Genomic DNA, 18,095 nt, shown 5'->3' with positions numbered 1-18,095 from the left:
CCACTGTGCAGGGAGCACACTGGGTAGCCTCAGGTTCTAGAAGACACGAGAGACCCCCTGCTGGTCCTCTGAAGTACAGTCCTCCGGCCCTGTCTGTGCACAGTCACTGACCCAGAGGGAGGGAAGGAGCACTGGCACCTTTACTGGTCTCCACCAGTCTTCAGACGACCCCTCAGGGCGCACGTCCTTGAAACATCTCCATGGCCGCTCTTCCTGCTCTTCCTCCACAGCTCCTCCTGGATGCCGGGGCCAAAGTGGAAGGCTCGGTGGAGCACGGTGAGGAGAACTACTCAGAGACGCCACTCCAGCTGGCAGCCGCAGTAGGTACGTCGCGCTTCTCACCCGGGCCAGGGGTCTGCACCTCCCTGGCCCTCCACGTGCCTGTGACTCTGATTTTTTTTTTTTTTTTTTGCTTTATTCTCTTATGAAACCCCCTTCTCTGGGCTTGCAGGAAATTTTGAGCTGGTTAGTTTGCTGTTGGATCGTGGTGCGGATCCCCTGATAGGAACCATGTACAGGAATGGAATTTCTACAACCCCCCAGGGGGATATGAACTCTTTCAGCCAGGCCGCAGCTCATGGACACAGGTAGGCTAGGACGGGCCAAGGCCTCCAGGTCCCGAGCGGTGCTTGTTAAAAATGCAGATTCCCAGGCCTACCCCAGACCCATTTTATCTTTGGATGTGGAGCCCAGACACAGCGGGGAGGTGGTCTAGGCTCCAGGCCTGGCCAGAGTGACCTTTCCTGCCAGGTTTCTGCTAAAAACTGGCTCGGAGTCACATCCACACAGACTGGCTTGCTGTATTCAGTCTCAACCAGCTGCATCCACAGAGACACCTCACTCTTGGCCAGTTTGGGTCAGAGGACATCACGTCAACTGTCACGAAGTGACGAGAATCCATATAAAAAGAACAGAACCCCTCTTCTTTGCCTCCTTCTGTTCTCGGTTCCCTTCAGGATCTCCATCTGATTTTATTGTACACGACCCCAGAGTCACTGGAGGGAAGGCCGGCCAGCCATCAGGAGGATGGAGTTCTAGAGCCTTCTAGATGTTTCTTAACTCCAAGCTGTCCTCCCAGGAAACAAGGATGGTCATGTCCCATCCCCTCCTCCGTCCCCAAAACATCGTTCCCTGGGCCAGAGTGAGCGGCCTTCCACTCCCCACCGCGCCTCCGCCCCAGCCATTTCCCTCTCTGAGTGTCTTCCTCTCTGGGTTTATGATTGACAGGAATGTGTTCCGCAAACTGCTCGCTCAGCCAGAGAAGGAGAAGAGCGATATCCTGTCCCTGGAGGAGATTCTGGCCGAGGGCACTGACCTGGCAGAGTCAGCCCCGCCCCCCCTGTGTGCCAGCCGCAACAGCAAGGCCAAACTGAGGGCCCTGAGGGAGGCCATGTATCACAGCGCTGAGCATGGCTACGTGGATGTCACAATTGATATCAGGAGCATAGGTCAGTCGGGCACTTCCCACTGCTGGGCACGGCGCTGCGGCCCCACTCTAGGTCTCTCTCCCTCGAGTTCTGTCTCTCTCTGTCTCTCATACACACACACACACACACATGCACACACACACACATACACACGCACACACACACATACACACACGCACACACACACCCAGGGGACACAGGAACGTCCCCTTCGCTGGTTGAACACTCCCAGTCGAGATGCCCACACGGTCCCCATAGACGGCAACACCTTGCCTCTCTGAAGACCCCTCCTCAGGTCATCCTGCCCTGATCCCCAGCTCTGGACTCGGGGTCAGGGACTCAGATCACCTGGGGAGCTTGTCTGAATGCAGATTGCCAGGCCCGACACCCAAGGCTCTGCTGTTGAGGGTCTGTTTGGATCAAGGCCGGAAATCTCTATGTTTAACAATCACCCCAGGTGGTTCCAGGGGCTGAGGATAGGCTGCCTTAGGGCCATGAAGCGGCCGGCAGGGCCAGGGCACCCTTTCCTGTCGGGACTTCTTCCACGGAGCTTCAGGGGCTGAGGCCACCCTCAGGGAAGCCGGGGCAGCTCTTCCTAGAGTGAGCCACCCGAGCCATCTTCTCGTGCAGTGGGGAGGGAAGCCAGCTTAGCATTAGGGCCTGTGAGCCCTGAAGGGATCTGCCAGTGGGTCCCTAAGTGCAAGATGTGGCCTTTCTCACAGCTGAGGGCTGAAGGCAGGTCTCTGGGTGGCCATCCTGGCCTCTCTCAGGAGCATGGCCATTCGGCATGTGGGACATTTCTGTCTTTGCTCGAGGACCTATTTTGCTCGATTACAAAGCTCAGAGGATCTGATGGTTGTCCTGTTGTGAACAGGGTGAGACGTGTTCCCCTTCCCTCGTCTCTGCCTCTCCACGAGGGGAAGGAGCAAATCAGCTGCTAGGAAGGCTGCCTTTAGAGGCGGAAGGCCTCCTGCTGCAGACGGAAATGTCTCGCCCAGGGGACCTGCAGCGGTGTCCTGCAGCTGTTCTTGCTCAGATGTGACTCCCCACGCTGTCCGGTGTGGCAGACAGTGAAGCCACTGGAGGGTTTCGGCAGGTCTCATCTGGGCATTGCAGTGTCACCTAATCCAGCACCAGACTGTCCCCTCCCTGCCCCTCTCTCCCAGGAAGTAGCCAGGACGGGAGCCTCTGAACTCAGCCCTCAAGTGCACTGGGCACTCTGTGTGTGTGTGTGACAATTCCAGTGTCCCACACAACGGTCACGCGTTGTGCAGTGCAGCCCTGTGGTGCACATTCGTAGTGCAGAGATCCGAGCTGTGGAGATAAGGCCTTCGGTTTCAATTTTGGCAAGTCCTGGCTCTGCTCGTGGGTTGTCAGCACCTTGGTCTCACGATTGGGAAAAGGCCGACTTCCAGATAAAAACGGACCTCCTCCTCTGGTTGTCTTCTTCCTCCCCTTCCCCTCCCCACCTCCCGCTCCTCTTCCCCTTCCAGGCGTCCCGTGGACTCTGCACACGTGGCTGGAGTCTCTGCGGATCGCCTTCCAGCAGCACCGCAGGCCTCTCATCCAGTGCTTGCTGAAGGAGTTCAAGACCATTCAGGAGGAGGAGTACACGGAGGAGCTGGTGACCCAAGGCCTACCCCTGATGTTTGAGATCCTGAAAGCCAGCAAGGTACGGTGGTGCTTGCCGCAGAAAGCCAGGCCAGATTTCAGATCCCAGGTCTCAGTGGCCCCTTAGCCTGACACTGCCCTTTGGCAGGACAGCTGCGGCCAAGGCCACTTGTGTCACAGGTGCCTCCACCTGGCTGTGCTACATGTGTGATTGTTTGGGAAGCAGCTGTTTTGCTGAACGTCTGTTACATCCCAAGGCACCTGGGCCTGTGGGCCAGTGTGATGTCTTCTAACTCAAGGACTTTGCTCTAAAGCTGGGGACGACATCTACAACAGCATATGGGCAAGTTTGGAAAATGGTTCAATTTGCACAGAAAGGTGTGAGTGTGGACAGAAGGGGAGGAGGGTGACTTCCCTAAGGTACTGTCCTGGCACCAGGCCTGCATGGACAACAGGAATCAAGCAGGAAGAGGGCAGTGGGCGAGCTCCCTGGAAAACAGAGTGCAGAACCTGCGGTTTCCAGAAGTCAGGCCCTGGGGGAAGGTCTTCAGGTGGACAGAGCCAGAGGAGCCTGCCTGGAAACCTCTCTCCACTCCCAGCAGCCACGAAATGCTGTGCCCGCTCCCGCACATCAGTCAGGCTCTTGGGCCTGACTTAGAAATCTGTCTTTGGTCCTGGGTTTGGCAATGCCAGGTAGACACTGCAGTCCATGGCAGGGGGCTGTGTGGCCCTGTCCTGTGTGTTGATGGGAACTGTAAGGAATGAGCAGCCTGGAAAGGTCAATGGGCCTAAGGCAAAGCACTGTGACCATGGGAAGCACCAGGGAGGGCCACTCTGCCTACAAGGCTCTGAGGAGTGTGGCATCCACCATCCCATGCCCCCAGGGCTTATCAGTGAGCACAGGGCCAGTATAGCACAGTGGTTGGGGTCATGGACCCTGGAGCCAAACGTGAGGGGTTCAAATCCCAGCTGTGCTCTTTACTAGCCTTCTGACCCTACTCAAGGTACATCTTTCTTTCTGCCTCAGTTTCCCAATCTGTAAATGGGGACAATATTTGTACAAACCTGCTCAGATGAATGTAAAATGAGTCTATACCCTAGTGCCCTTTGAATCACCCCCAAGTGTCGGTCCCATAAAGATGGGCTCTCCAGGGGAGGCGGCACCTCCAGGATTTCCCAAAAGCCATAAAGACCAAAATACGGAACACTCCAGTGCAGCCCAGGCCCAGCCAGGATTGAAGGCCGACCTATGTACAGGCCTGATTTCTCCTCCTCCCCTGGGAATGGCAATGCCCTATGAAAATTCCTCTCCCCGGAGCCTTGAATATCCTGCTTCACCAAGGTAATGGAGGTTTCCCAAACTCCTCTGACCTCAGAACCCTTTTACGATGAACCATCTCAAGACACAAATTAGAATTCCTTACACTAGAATTCATATATTCTGTTGGACGATGTGCCCAGCACTACTCTTGGCATTTTATGAGGATCAACTCATTCAACCCTCACAAGTGACTTTTGAAGGAAATACGATTCTTATCCCCATTAACAGGCAGGGAAACTGAGGCGTGGAGAAGGTTACACAGCTGGACCCAGCTGGAATTGAGCTCTGTCAGTCAACTTCCAGGGCCAGCCCTCTCACCTCTTCGCCCCAAAACTGGCTCCGTGGAGCTCTGGGGTCCACAATGGAGCCTGTGAAGTCTCCAGGAAAACTGACCTGTGAATGAAGGGGGCATGGGATCCCTCCTGGGCCGGGCTGATGGGCTGTGTGCGCCCACAGTCTGGAGGGCTCGTGGGCAGGCAGCAGGGGTGTCTCCTCAGTGAGGAAGCAGCAGCCCATCTGCTTCCAGAGGGTCTCAGGGCTCCTGGCCTCGGGTCCAAGCAAGTCCCCTTAGTTGTTCTCGTGAGCATCTGTCCTTAGCCCAGCGTCTCTGGGCCCCCTGTGGCTGGATCTGTGCTTGGTGTGCAGACCCACTGAGTCCCCAAATGGGAGCAGGTGCTTCAGCTCTTAGAATAATGAGCCTCGGTGAGTCCTTGAAGAGCAAAACCCGCTGGCAGCATTTCAGGCCCAAACTCCTCCTCCCCCTCCTCCAGCTCAAAAATAAATAAGTGGATCAAAGGGCTTTCGCCTGCACTTACCCAAGAAAACATCTGGTGAAAGTGTAGCTGGTCTCTCCCCTTCCTGTGTTCTCTTGGGGTTTTCTGCTTGTTTGTTTGCCTTTTCTGTTTTTAACTTTGCCTCGGGCTATAGTAGGCATTCCAGAATTTTCTGAGGCATCCTGTGTATTTAGAAAACCCAACCTGTGGGGTTTTAAAGGAAATTTCTCTTTGAGGTATGACAGCCCACAGAAACGTTCCCAGGCGGTACCTGCCTAGTCGGTCTTCACAAGGTGAACACGCTGTCATCAGAAGCAGACCAAGAAGCAGAGCTCGCCTAGCGTCCCGCAGCCCTTCACCCCCACCCAGCCACGTCCTGACTGCCAGCACCCACCTTACTACTTCATTTTGCCTGGAACCAGGGCTTGTTTGACCAGGAAAACTCATTAGATAGGAAATAGTTCTCAAGAAGTATTTGAGATGCGTATGAGAATCTGGAGCCTGGGACAGAGACTACCCTCAGCTCATGCATGGTGATGCCCTATCACCTATAGCCCTTGAAAATCAGACTGCATTTCTTTTTCCTGCAGAGATAATTCTAGAACAATGGTCAGAGGTCCAGGTCAGCCCCTGCGCCATTCAGGGTATAACTGGAATTGTCCCCACGGAGGACATGAGGCTACCGGAGTTTCTACTGGTGTGCAGAGGCTGGGGGCCCCAAGGGGGCATAGATGTGTAGGACCAGAGGGCCCAGGGATCTCTAGATAACAATTCAGCGTCTGAAATAAGGAAGTAGGGTGGGCCATGCAGTGGAAAGAGGTGAGGGGTCTCCAGTAGCTTTGACAGCTACAGCTGGGACACAGGAAGAAGGAATGGCCTTTGCCAGACGGAGACCAGAGCCTGCTCCTTGGCAGCTATACTGGTGTCTCAGACTGGAGGAGCCAGAGGTGGGGCAGCAGGGTCCCTCCAGGAGGAATGGCCCTTTGCGGGTGGGGATGGTCCATGGCACCCGTGCTGGTGAAACGTGGTATTACACATCACACCCCAGGCGGACACTCCTTCCCTGTCCACCTGTTCTGCCTGAGTTCTGATGGAATGGTTTGCTTTTCACTGTTGAACTTGGAGAGTTCTTTACATAGCCGAGGTCCTAGCCCTTTGTCAGCTCTCTGGCCTGCACATATTTCCTCCCACCTGTATGCAGCTCCTCTTTCCTCCTGTGGTCCAGGTGGGCACCGATGGATTATCTTCATTCATCCACTTGGACACCTTCCCGGTCCTGGATGTTATGGGTGATTTTCAGTGAAAACCAGGGCGTTTGCTGAGTCGCTGGATCTTCTGTAGAGCTTCTGCTCTTGCTGGCTCCTTGACTGCTCTGCGGGGAACAGTGGCTGCCAGGTGCAGTAGAAATCAGGTCCCACTCTCGGCCTCTGTGACACCCAAGGAAGAAGCTTTTTATTGATGGGGGGGGGGCATTCTTGCTCCCCACGCCGTCTCTTCTGACACACCCCAACAGGAAGTGGGAGGGTTGCCTCCTTACTTCCAGGTGGGAGTGGAGTCCATGCTCCCCCCGACCCTCCATGACACCAGCTCAGTAGAGGTTTGGAGGTGCCTCCTTGTAGCCTGGAGAGCATGGCCCTCTGGGCTCCTCCTTGACTTCTGTTGGAAAGGTGGAACCCTGGTTTTTCCTGTTGTGTCTGGCAAGAGTTGAGCAGCTGCCGTCTAGAAGTTTCCCGTCTGGGTAGGTGGCCCCTCTGGGTAGGCTTTGGTTGAGGCTTTCTTGTTCTGTGCCCATTGGCATTTCTGAGTGGCCACTTCTTCAACATCAAGAATAGGACCTCTGTGGCAAAAAGGAATTCTGGGAACCTCGTCATTGTGTTACCCCCTCCGGTCCCAAGATCCCTAGGTGGTCTTCCTTCTTCCCTCCACTTCTGAGTCTTAGGATTCTTTCATATGTAACATCCAGGAGTTTCAGTTTTACTTGTGTCTTAGGTCTGTTTTCTGTTGCTATAACAGAATGCCTGAGTCAGGATAATTTATAAAGGAAAGAGGCTTAATTTGAATCACAGTTCTGCTTCAACTCTGTTCTAGGCACTGCTTCCTCACCCACTCCTCAAAAGGACCCTGTGAGGAATCTGGGTTTATTATTATGATCCCTATTTCAGAAGTCACAGACCTGGAGCTCGGCAGGAGCACCCACCCAGCAGAGCCAGGATCCTGACTCAGGCAGCCTGGACCCAAAGCTCATGCTCTCCACTGAGAGCTCACCCCTTTGCTCCCTTTTGGGGTTTTGTCTGCAGTGCACACAGCTCACTGTGGAATGACAGCTTCATCCTCTTCAGTAACAAAAGCAGACACTGGTTTGCAGCCATGGAAACTGGTCATCCCAAGGTCATTTCAAGTCTGCTGAAGCCACAGACCCAGGAAGTCTGCATTGGAAAGAGCCTTGGAAATCCTCTAGCCCGAGGCATCCCCAGACCAGTCATCTGTACCCCGCTGTCAGGACTTTGCCCAGCGCTGGACAAAGTATATAGGAAGCCCTAAGTAGATGAGATCATCACACCATTGATGATTGAAGTGGTCTTTTAAACGAGATCAACTTACTTTCCCTTAAATGTCTTTTAAAAGGAAACATTATATTAGTACCACAAATAGAGAGCTTTCCTCACCTGCCTGAACAGAAGGTGCCTATCCAAGTAAATGTGCCTCTGCCCCCCTGCAGGGGCTCGGTGGCACCCTGGGGCTCGCTGCTTCCTGCTCTTTCCCAGGTGTGCAGCACGGGTGGGCAGCTGTGCAAAGGTAGCCCGGTGTGCGCCTGCACGGATGAATCGCTGTCAGTGTCCCCAGGAAGGAGCCGTCACTGCATACTCCCTTGATTCTGAAACACGGCCCTTTTCACGTTTTAGCATTTCACAGTTTGAACTGGGTCTTTCAATGGATGTGTCCATTTAATGAGTTGAGGTTGGGGGTGTTTTTCCCCCCTCCTAAAATCTACCATTCATTTTGTGACATTTTAAAACCTTAAAAAAATTGGGATTAGGTTCAACTGTGAGAAACTGCTGTCTTAGGGGTTAAAAACCGGTCAGACCTCAGCGCTTTCTTTGGTTCCTTCCAACGGTGCTCTGTGATGAGTTAATTCACTTAGCCCTCATAACGACCTCATGAACAGGTATTTTGGATCCACCATGGAAGAGAACACCAAGACCCAGAGCTGCTGAGTGACTTCTGCAAGGTCACAGAGCTAGTGAGTGAGGAGCCAGGAGGGGACCCGGCCCCACATGGCCACTGTCTGTGTTTGTACCACCTCAGAGCCCCAGCTTGAGCCTCAACAGAGGACCTTCAGGATTAATCCTGGTGCTCCTTTTGAAAGAAATGTGTTGCTGCATCTTGACAGAAAAAGAGTGAAGGGTCAAGGAGAAAGTGGGAGGAGCCCCAGGTCCACGGGAGGTCACCATGGTAACATGGGTTAAGAATTCGTCATCCCCCTTCAGTTTCCACCGGGCTGCATGCTTCCGAGTCCTAGGACCCAGGTTTACCCCAGGCACCCACCCAGCAATTCACACGAGATCTGAGTGGCAGGTACCCATCAGCATGCCCATAGCAACTACCAACCAGCTGCTGGGTCCTTGGGCCTGGCCAGACCCACCTGCCACCCTGCCCCAGGGCAGGGCCCGTCTTGGCCTCCAACACTGAACCCTGTCTGCAAAGGCCGGATGCTGCCTCTGAGATTCTGCCTCAGGGAGCGTCTGGCCTGAAATCACTGTGCTCGCAGGTGCCACTCAGAGGAGAATGCAGGCAGGCAGGCGTCTGTCCCAACACAGCCACCTCCACATGCCTGTCTCCAGAGGAGAGTGACCTCAAGCTGGGCTCGTTCCTTTCTGCCATCTGCAGGGTCAGGTCCAGAGCTTAGCCTGGCCATGTCTGCACAGCGGTGCCCTGATACACCGGATGGCCACCCGCTCATGCCCAGAGGAGCCCTCCTGAGCCCTCATCCATTTGGGGTGCCCAGCAACCAGAGCAAATTCCACCTCTGGTCCCACGGCCTGGAGACGGAGTGTGGAAAGGACCTGGAGCAGACACCTCCACCAACCCCAGTGACTCCAGGGCACAGTGGGAACAGCAGTGTCCAGGGCCTGTCACTTAGTAGGTGCTCAGAAATAGTTGAAGGATAGGTGGACGGATGGACGGACGGATGGATGGATCATAGCTGGGCAGAGCTCACGTTCCTTAAACCTTTGGGGATGAATGGAAAGAGCCCAGGAACTGCTGGGGTTCACCCTGGCCTCGGCCCTCCCTCTTTCCCTGTCTCTGCTGAACCTCAAGTTCTATCAATATCCCCTGTCCTCAGATGTCCTCAAGAGACTTCGTTTTTTATAAAAGTTTTAGATTTACAGGAAAATTGATAAGATGGTGCAGAGTTCCGGTGGACCCTCCCCCCACTTCTCCTGTGATGAACAGCTCACATTAACATGGCCCATTGGTTATAATTAATGATTTAACACCGGTACATTATTACTAACTAATTCCAAACTGTACTCAGACCTCCTTGATTTTTGCCCAGTGTCTTTTCCGGCTCCAGGATCCCATCCCGGTCACCACCGTGCAGTAGGTTGTCACGTCTCATTAGGTTTCTCTGGACTGAGATGGTTTTTTAGACTCTTCTTGCTTTTGATGCTTTTGTTGTTGTTTTTGGTACCAGGGATTGAACTGAGGTGTGTTATCCACTGAGTCACACCCCCAGCCTTTTATTTTATTTTTTTTTAATTTTGAGACAGGGCCTCACTAAGTTGCTTAGGGCCTCACTAAGTTGCTGAGGCTGGCTTTGAACTTGAGATCCTCCTGCCTCAGCCTCCCAAGCTGCTGGGATTATACGCGTGCATCACCCCGGCCTGACAGTTTTGAGTATCAGTACAGCATCCTGTAGGCTGACCCTCCAGTAAAATACATCCAAAGTTTTTTCTCAAGTTTAGACTGAAGTTTGGATTGGGGTGGGGGCACCCAGAGACACAGCGCCATTGTCATGGCATCCTGTGGGGGGCACAGCCCCTCAGTAGGCATTATGGCCTTTGATGCTGCCCTTTCTCAGTGGTTGGGTAGTGTTTGTGGGTTCCTGTTCTGTGGATCTACTGCCCTACTGTACTCTTGGGATGAAGTCAGCGTGTGCAGCCCTTGTTTGAACAGGAGCGAGCTACACCTCTCCAACTGAAATGTCTGAAGGTCATCCATTTGGGACAAACGTGGCCACCCCTCCAAGTTACTTCCTCAGGTGACACAATCCATCTTGAGGTCAGAGAGAGAGGTCAGGTTGGGAGTTCCAGGGACAGGAGGGCCTGCCTTGGGGGCCCTAGTACACTCCTTCCGTGGTGTGAGAGACCTCGGATGCTCAGTAAGTACCTGTCAAATCCAATCACCATCAAAACCGCACACACAGACCCTCCCGGCAGGAGCCACCGCTGCTCGGGCCACCAGTCTCAGAAATGCATTTCCATGACTTCCCTCCCAGTGGGGTAAAGGTGCCTCCCAGGGACAGCGGTCACATGGTCTGCAGACAACGCACGTCTGCAGACAACAGGTCCTGTGGTCGTCCTAACCAGCAAGCACTCCTCTAGCATCCTCCATGTGTCTGGCCCTCTGGGGTCTCAGAGGTGAGGAAATGTGGTCCTCCTGATGTGAACTTAGACCAGGGGTATTCCTGATCTTAGGGGCCAAGACCACAGCTGTGTGTTACCTGGTGGTTTCTGTGGATCAGAAGTCTGGGGACAGTGTGACTTCTCTTCTTAGGGTCTCAAGGGCAAGACCAAGGTGTTCCCAGGACCGTGTTTCCTTTCGGAGACTTCGGGGAAGAACTGCTTCCCCGCTCACTACGCTCCTTGTGGTTGTGAGACTGTGGTCCGTCTCCTTGTGGCTTCTGGCTGGGGTCCCCTGTCCTCCTAGAGTGGTGCCTGCCCCCCTTTCAGGCTGCCCTGTGGCCCCTCCACCTGACGCCAGCAACAGAACAGAGCCCTGGGACTCCCTCTTGTCCCCACCCCGCTGGGTCCTCTTCTGCCCGGATTTTTAAGGGCTCCTGTGGTTACACTGGGCTCACCCAGAGAGGCCAGGATACTGCCCCTGTTTTAAGGGTACCTGTCTGTCACGGCTGCGGTCTGAATGCTGTGCTTCCCCCAAGTTCCCATGTTGACCCCCGAACCCTCAAGATGATGATACCGAGAAGGACTGCCTTTGGCAGCTGATTGGGATATAAGTGCCCTGATGAAAGAGGCCCCAGAGAGATGTCCCACCCCTTCCACCACAGGAGAATGCCAGAGGGCCCTCACCCCACAGTGAATCTGCCCTCACGTTGACTTTTCGGCTTCTAGAACTGCAAGAAATAATTTTTTTTTTGTTGTTTTTCGGCTTCTAGAACTGCAAGAAATAATTTTTTTTTTGTTGTCAGGAGTACCCAGCTTGAGGTGTTTTGTTATAGCTTCACAGACCAAGGCAGCAGCTTTAATCACCCTGCGCGGTCCCTATTGCCTGTGTGGGGACCTCTTCATGGGTGAGGGGCGGCTCATGGTACTCAGTGCCAGGGATCACAGCACTCTCTCCCATGGCGGCCATAATTCTGCCTGCTGAAGTGCCACTCCACGCCTGGGCATGGGGTCCCATATGGAGTGTTAAAATGTGGATTCTCTCAGATGCCACCGAGGCTGCTCTAGTAGCACACGGTGAACAACAAGGATTCGGGCCAGATAAACCCTTTTGTCAGCCCCCAGCGCAGGTCAGACTGCAGAGAGAACTGCAGCACGGGAAACCCATGGTTCTCAAACTTATGGGAGCTTCAGCAGCACCAGAAAATATGGATCATACAGCTCTTTGGACCCCACTCTTGAGCCAGAAGGTCTGGGGTGAGATCCAGAAATTTATAATGCTACAAACTTTCGGCTGATGTTAATGCTGCTGGTCCAGGGACCACACTGTGAGACCCAGTGCATTCAGCCACGAGGCAGGCTGCCACTGCTTTGAGTGTTGAGTGAGCGGAGCGCCAGAAATCCTTTGGTTTTAAGGCATCCTCCTTGGAAGCAGTTTCTTTTTCCTTCCTCTATAATTATACCTCTGTGACTCACATTGAGGTGACATGGTGCCTTCTGCAGGCTAGCCGCTTTAACTGAAGAGTCAGGATTTTCTTTCCTTTGTATCCTTTTGTCTTGGGAGCACCATGAATTAGATCCAAGAATAGCTTGAATCCCTGACATCGCTAGTGGTCCCGAGACCATCTTTTAAAATCCAAAATGTTATTTATTGTATTTTATTACAAAAGCAATATTCATCTGTCATACCAATAAAAAGAAAGGAAACAATCATAATCTCCCCCAAAGGCGACGGCTCTATTCCTCTAAGCCTTTTTGGGTGTTTTATATCCCCCTCCAGAAAAGAGAAAAGAAAGAAAAGAAAACATGGTACAAACTGTGTTGTAACCACTTTTCTTATTTAATATGTTGTTGTTTGTCAGGTTTTTGTTACTGTAACAAAATACCTGAAACAATTGATTCAAAAGAGGGAAGGTTTATTTGACTCACAGTTTCAGAGGTTCCAGGCCCTGCGTCAGTGGGCCCCATTCCGTCTAGGCCTGTGGCGAGGCAGCTCCTCACGGCAGGAGCCCGTAACGGAGAAAGCTGCTCACCTCCTGGCAGCTGGGGAGCAAAGAGGGAGAGAGCAGAAGAGACCAAGCCCCCATCACCCCCCTTGGGGGAGCATCCTCAATGACCTAAGAACCCCCCCCCCCGTTTAAGTCCCATCTCAGAAGGGGCTTACTCACCCATCACCTCCCACTGGTGTCATGGCTGGGGACCATGACACTTTAACACACAGGCCTTTGGGAGACACTTATCCAAACCATAGAAACCGTGAATATTTTTCTAACCGCTATTTCCACCCCTTCCTTTCACCCTCCTTTGCCCAATAAAAAGCAGCTCACCGCTGTGAGTCCCTCTGGCCTCCTGCAAGCTGCAGGTCGAGGGACAAGGATGAACACAAAGGCTCCAAGTGGGAAGAGGCAAACCGCGAGGGCCCAGGGGGTCACAAAGCCGCCAAGCCCTGAGCCCTCAGGGGCGGCTGGAATTCGGGATCACAGAACTGACCCCCGCGCTTTTGCTTTATTTTAGGATGTGATTTGAATGCTTCCTCCCAGACCTGGGAATGCTTCAGCCCCCAGAATCTAGCCCACGAGGAAGCAAGACTCAGGAACATTGGCCGTGTTCCTGGAGAGAACCCAGGGGGCTTCCCGTTACTTGGGCCAATTCGCGGCTTCCAGAATTTAAGATTGATTGTAGAGGTGGATTCGAGATCAAAAACTTATTTTCTGTTCTCTGAACTACAGACCCCTGCTTTCCCGGGGATAATAGACGATCATGGCAAGAGCGAGGAATTTCACTAAAACTTCCCAAGCTTGCAGCAGAGAACTCACTAGAAATAGGAGACACACAGAGCCTGTGCCCACTCTCCAGGGGATTTCTCGTGGAACCTGCCAGGTGCAGGCTCCTCTCAGCTGGGGACACACTCCTGTGGTCACAGCCCCCCGTAATGCAGCTCCTCTCTCTCCACAGAATGAAGTGATCAGCCAGCAGCTCTGTGTCATCTTCACCCACTGCTACGGGCCATACCCCATCCCCAAGCTGACGGAGATCAAACGGAAGCAGACCTCGCGCTTGGGTGAGCAGCACCCTGAGGCCCGCCTGGGCTGCTCCTCTGTAATGCAGGGACAGGGAGCAAACACCGTGATGAGAATAAAGGACACGGTGGCGCACGCCTCTAATCCCAGAGGCTCAGGAGGCCGAGGCAGGAGGATGGCAAGTTCAAAGCCAGCCTCAGTAACTCAGCAAGGCGCTAAGCAACTCAGTGAGATCCCGTCTCTAAATAAAATATTAAAAAGGGCTGGGGATGTGGCTCAGTGGTGAAGCACCTCTGGGTTCAATCCCTGACCAAAAAAAAAAAATGGGGGTGAGAGGTGTTTCCAGGGCAAATGAGATAGACGGAGAGTCAGGCGGATGGAGATGGGATCGACCCCCCATCAGGCATCTCTCTGGAGAATCTCCCTTGGGAATGTGGTCAAGGAGACTTCCCAGGGCCTGGCCTTCAACAGGTAGACTTTTCTCCCCTGGTCACAGACGTGGGGACAGCCGAGGTCTCCTGATCCACACATGTCCCCCGCACAGTAGGCTGTGATAGAGGCCACGCTGCATGTGGTGACTCTGTCCCCCAAACTCCAAGTCCTCTAAGACCCTCCTCTTCCCTTGGGAGGAAGGAGCAGGGGACACTGATGAGCCGCTGTGTCCACTAGAAATCCTCCGTAGGGCAGAGGAGCGAGAAACGGCCCCCTCCACCTCACACACCCCTAAAGACACTGAGTTGAGGGGGCTGCACGCTCCAGAATCCACGAAAGTCACTCCCTGGTCACTGCACTGGCCAGCTTGAGCCTGCACCTGACCTCCTCTGTCTATAGGAACCCTCAGGCCCTCGAGGTGACCCAGCCCACATTACGGCTGGAACTTGAAGCCAGCTCCGCCCAAAGCCGTCACTCCACCATTGTGCAGAGCCAGCTTCTGAGAATTGATAGGAGAAAACCGTCCACCAGGCACTGGGCTCAATCAGAGGACCCGGGGCTGCTGCGGCCTGCGGGGGAAGGCAGAAAAACACTCCGTGCTTCAAGGCCTGAAACCTGAAGCTACTTTTGTAAGGGATTGTCCCCTTACTTGCCTGGGATCTATAAAATATTAAAGAGAAAGGATTCCCTTTCCTGTAGATGCTGGGAACTTTCCTACCCCGCGTCCTTTTCCTGAGGCCAGGAGGGGACATTTGAGAGATGGGAGCATCTGAAAATTCTCCCCTGTAACTAAACCACTCATTGGCCAGGGCGTGAGCCTGTGAAAGTTGTGAAAAGGCTGAGTTCATGGAACTGTTCCAAAGTATTTTCATTCCTGTCGTGAATAACTTGCTAAAGGTAAACGAGACACAACTTTTTGCAAAAAAGAAAAATCGAACAACTGAATCAAAGGTTTCTATTTATCTTTACGTCTGTGCATGTGAGAAAACTGGGGTGTACCAGAGTGGCCATGGTGTACCGGAGTGGCAGAAAACAGGTGCTGATCAAATATTACCAGGACAACAACTTGTAAAGATCAATTGAGTGAACAGATGTTAGACACTAAGGGTCACATTCCCAGGACATGGGAACAATGTCTTATGCCTTATAAGGTGTCCTCATTGGGGCCAGCATTTGCAAGGGTCACATCAGTGGCATGGCATAAAATCTGCTTTCCTGTGGCCATGGGGGGGGGATGTTTTCTTCCAAATCTGCAGAGATTTCTCTTGCCAGCACTGAAAAGCACCTGGTTTTCAGCCCAAGCACTAGAATTCCAAGGTTAGCACCAAATGAAAAAGAAAAAAAAAAAAAAAAATAAGGCAGATCCAGGAGGCTCAGCACTCACAATAAGGGGGGAAAAGGGGGCATCTTAGAATCATTAACAAAGGAAATGTGATTCTGGAGTGGTTTGCATCTTTGAGACTGCATTGCAAGCTGGGGTCATTAAAGGTTGCTTTAATTCTTTAGAAACCTACCTTAAGGGAGAGGTAGGAATGATCCGTGACAAGGGTCTCCCCTGGCCTGGCTGCAAGCCCAGGCAGGTGATATCAATGAGTGACATGGGTTCCGTGGGCAAGACGTCAGGGAGTGGTGGGGCCTGAGGCCAATGTGGGAGCACAGGCCCCGTTTTCTGCGGCACAGGGTCTTCCAGCCCTCCCAGTGGATTCTGGGAGAGAACGGTAAAGAGGGCTGGGGGTAGGAGAGACTCGCCAGTTGGGGAACAGGTCTGGGGCTGGTTGGAGATGAGCAATAGGTATGCATAGCGGACAGACGCAGGTCGCTGAGAAGCAGGAGAACAGCCTTCCACGCTCATCTCTAGAGCAAGTGGAGGAATGAGGTTCAGTCACCTGAGGCCTCCCTGGGGCTTCTCTTCCCTTTACTGGGGTGGTTTCAAGATTTTGAGAGACTTTTTTTTTAAATTAAAAGAAAGTGGGATTATAGCTGACTTCAACTTTTTTATGCTTTTTTGATATTTCTAAAGTAAAACTTTTATCCCACATGGGAAGAGGTCCCCACAGAGACCAACAAGCGGGCACCCTGGGGACCTCCAGCTGGGGCAGCACAGGGCCCCGGGGGCTCCTGTCTGAGTGAGAAGAGCAGCAGGAAGGCGTGTTCTGTCCAGGAGGCAGGGAGCCTGGCACAGCGGCACCAAGGCAGGGCCCCGGCACACCAGCCGGGGACCAACTGCTGAGGGGTCAGGAATACAGGGGCCTGGTCCCTGTCCTCCACCACCTGGGACAGCCTCAGCCAGCCCAGGGAGGCGGCCAGCTTCCTTCCAGGACAGCTCTGTAAGCCCTGGGGAAGGCACATCAGTGACAAGCAGGGTCCTGGCTAGGAAGGGCCTGACGTCCTCAGCACTGCTTCTAGAAGAAAGAGGGTCCCCGTCATGTTTCATTCATGCAGAAGATACTGAGCCTCTACTGGAACGGTCCTGTGTGTGGACCCACCACCGACGGCCATTCGGCTCAGTTGATGCATTTCATCCTCACTCCTGTCCTGGGATCTTGGCCTGTCTCGAGCATTACCGTTCCCACTTTATGGAGGGGGAAACTGAGGCACGGGTAGACTATAACCCAGCCAAGGACACGCAGCCGAGACTCTGGCTTCAGAGTCACGCTCTTCCTGAAGTCAGTATGACAGGGACAGACAGGGATCTGCTTTCCTGACGGGAGGCCCCAACAGGGGGGACACTGGCTCAGCGGGAGGAGCGGGGGAGTCAGGCTTGGTGGGCGGTCTGTGCTGACCCAGTGGGGAAGAGCCAGGCGGGGCGGGGCTGGAGAGAGGACGGTGACATGGCCCAGGACGGTGGGGTGGAGAGGATGGAGGGAGACGGGGATTCGGAACGCTTGGGGGAGCACGGCAGCTGTTTGGGGGGGTTGTGGGTGGCCCTGAGAGAGGAAGCTGTCCTGTTGCCTTGGGGTCCCTGGTTTAGGTAACTACTGGTGCCATTCTTAGGGACCAGAGCCACATGTTGCAGGGAGAATCTTTTCTTAGGGGAGTGGGGAACGTGGTGGCTGTTCAGACTGGGGAACTGGGCACAGCCGTCCCAAAAAAAATCTTCAAGGTCGGCCTTGGGGTGCTGCCATTCAGCCAGCTATTAGGGGGTGACCTACTGCAACCCCTCTAGAGGTTAGGGTCACCTTAGTCTCACCTGCTAGGGGACTGACTCAGAGACTGGGGGGCAGGGGAGTTCCAGATCCCCAACTAGACACAGTGCTGGGCTGAGGACAGACTGGCACCTGCAGGAGACTCGGGTCTGCATGGCTCAGGGACAGTTGAACTGGGGGATCCTTGTGTTTGACGAGGCCATCGGATCAGAGTGCCGAGTTCCAGTCCTGACTTCCCCACGTGTCACTGGCTTGCACAGGTCATCGTACGCTCTGCGTGCTCAGCAGCCCAGCTGCACGTGGCGTCGATGTGGACTCTGCCAGTTTGCATAGGGCCAGGCACACCAAGAGCTTCGACCCAGGAGTGCCTATGAGTTCCATCATCTCTGTTATTATAAAAGATGATGGCCGGGGACAGGCTCGTTTCTCAGTGACCCTGGGAGAGAAGGACTGATCCTCAATCAATCCTGCAATCACAGGGTGGCGAGGGACAGCTCAGTTGCGGGGGGACTGAGCCCAAGAAGAGGGAGTGGCACTCTCAAAGATGAGCAGGTGTTTTCCTTCTGCACCTGAACTCTGACTGTGGGTGGGTCTTCTCAGGGGAAGTACTAATTTTTAAGGGCAATTAAGCATCTCCTGCGCCAGTCAGAATCTCAGTGCCCCGCGCCTTCCTCCGATGGATGCCGCCTCCTTTGGTCACTGTGGCCACCCATGGCCGTGGTCTCCCGCTGTGCTAACTTG

General features: G+C 53.7%; 1 protein-coding gene across 4 annotated transcripts in view; it reads left to right on the top strand.

Annotated features, from left to right (window-relative positions):
• Window positions 1–18,095, top strand: part of Abtb3 (ankyrin repeat and BTB domain containing 3) — a 252,579-nt gene that overhangs the window by 223,456 nt on the left and 11,028 nt on the right. For 3 of the 4 annotated variants that reach the window (XM_026397901.2, XM_026397929.2, XM_026397919.2), the window contains 5 exons: window positions 231–324; window positions 452–587; window positions 1,228–1,448; window positions 2,921–3,099; window positions 13,712–13,817. In XM_026397901.2, the coding sequence (XP_026253686.2) occupies window positions 231–324; window positions 452–587; window positions 1,228–1,448; window positions 2,921–3,099; window positions 13,712–13,817 (736 nt within the window). The remainder of the gene's footprint in view (window positions 1–230; window positions 325–451; window positions 588–1,227; window positions 1,449–2,920; window positions 3,100–13,711; window positions 13,818–18,095) is intronic. The other variant, XM_026397911.2, reaches the window with a different exon arrangement.

The sequence above is a fragment of the Urocitellus parryii genome, chromosome 5 (assembly GCF_045843805.1).
Source record: "Urocitellus parryii isolate mUroPar1 chromosome 5, mUroPar1.hap1, whole genome shotgun sequence".
In the NCBI taxonomy this organism is placed as follows: Eukaryota; Metazoa; Chordata; class Mammalia; order Rodentia; family Sciuridae; genus Urocitellus; species Urocitellus parryii.
This window is presented reverse-complemented; position numbering and strand designations above follow the sequence as displayed.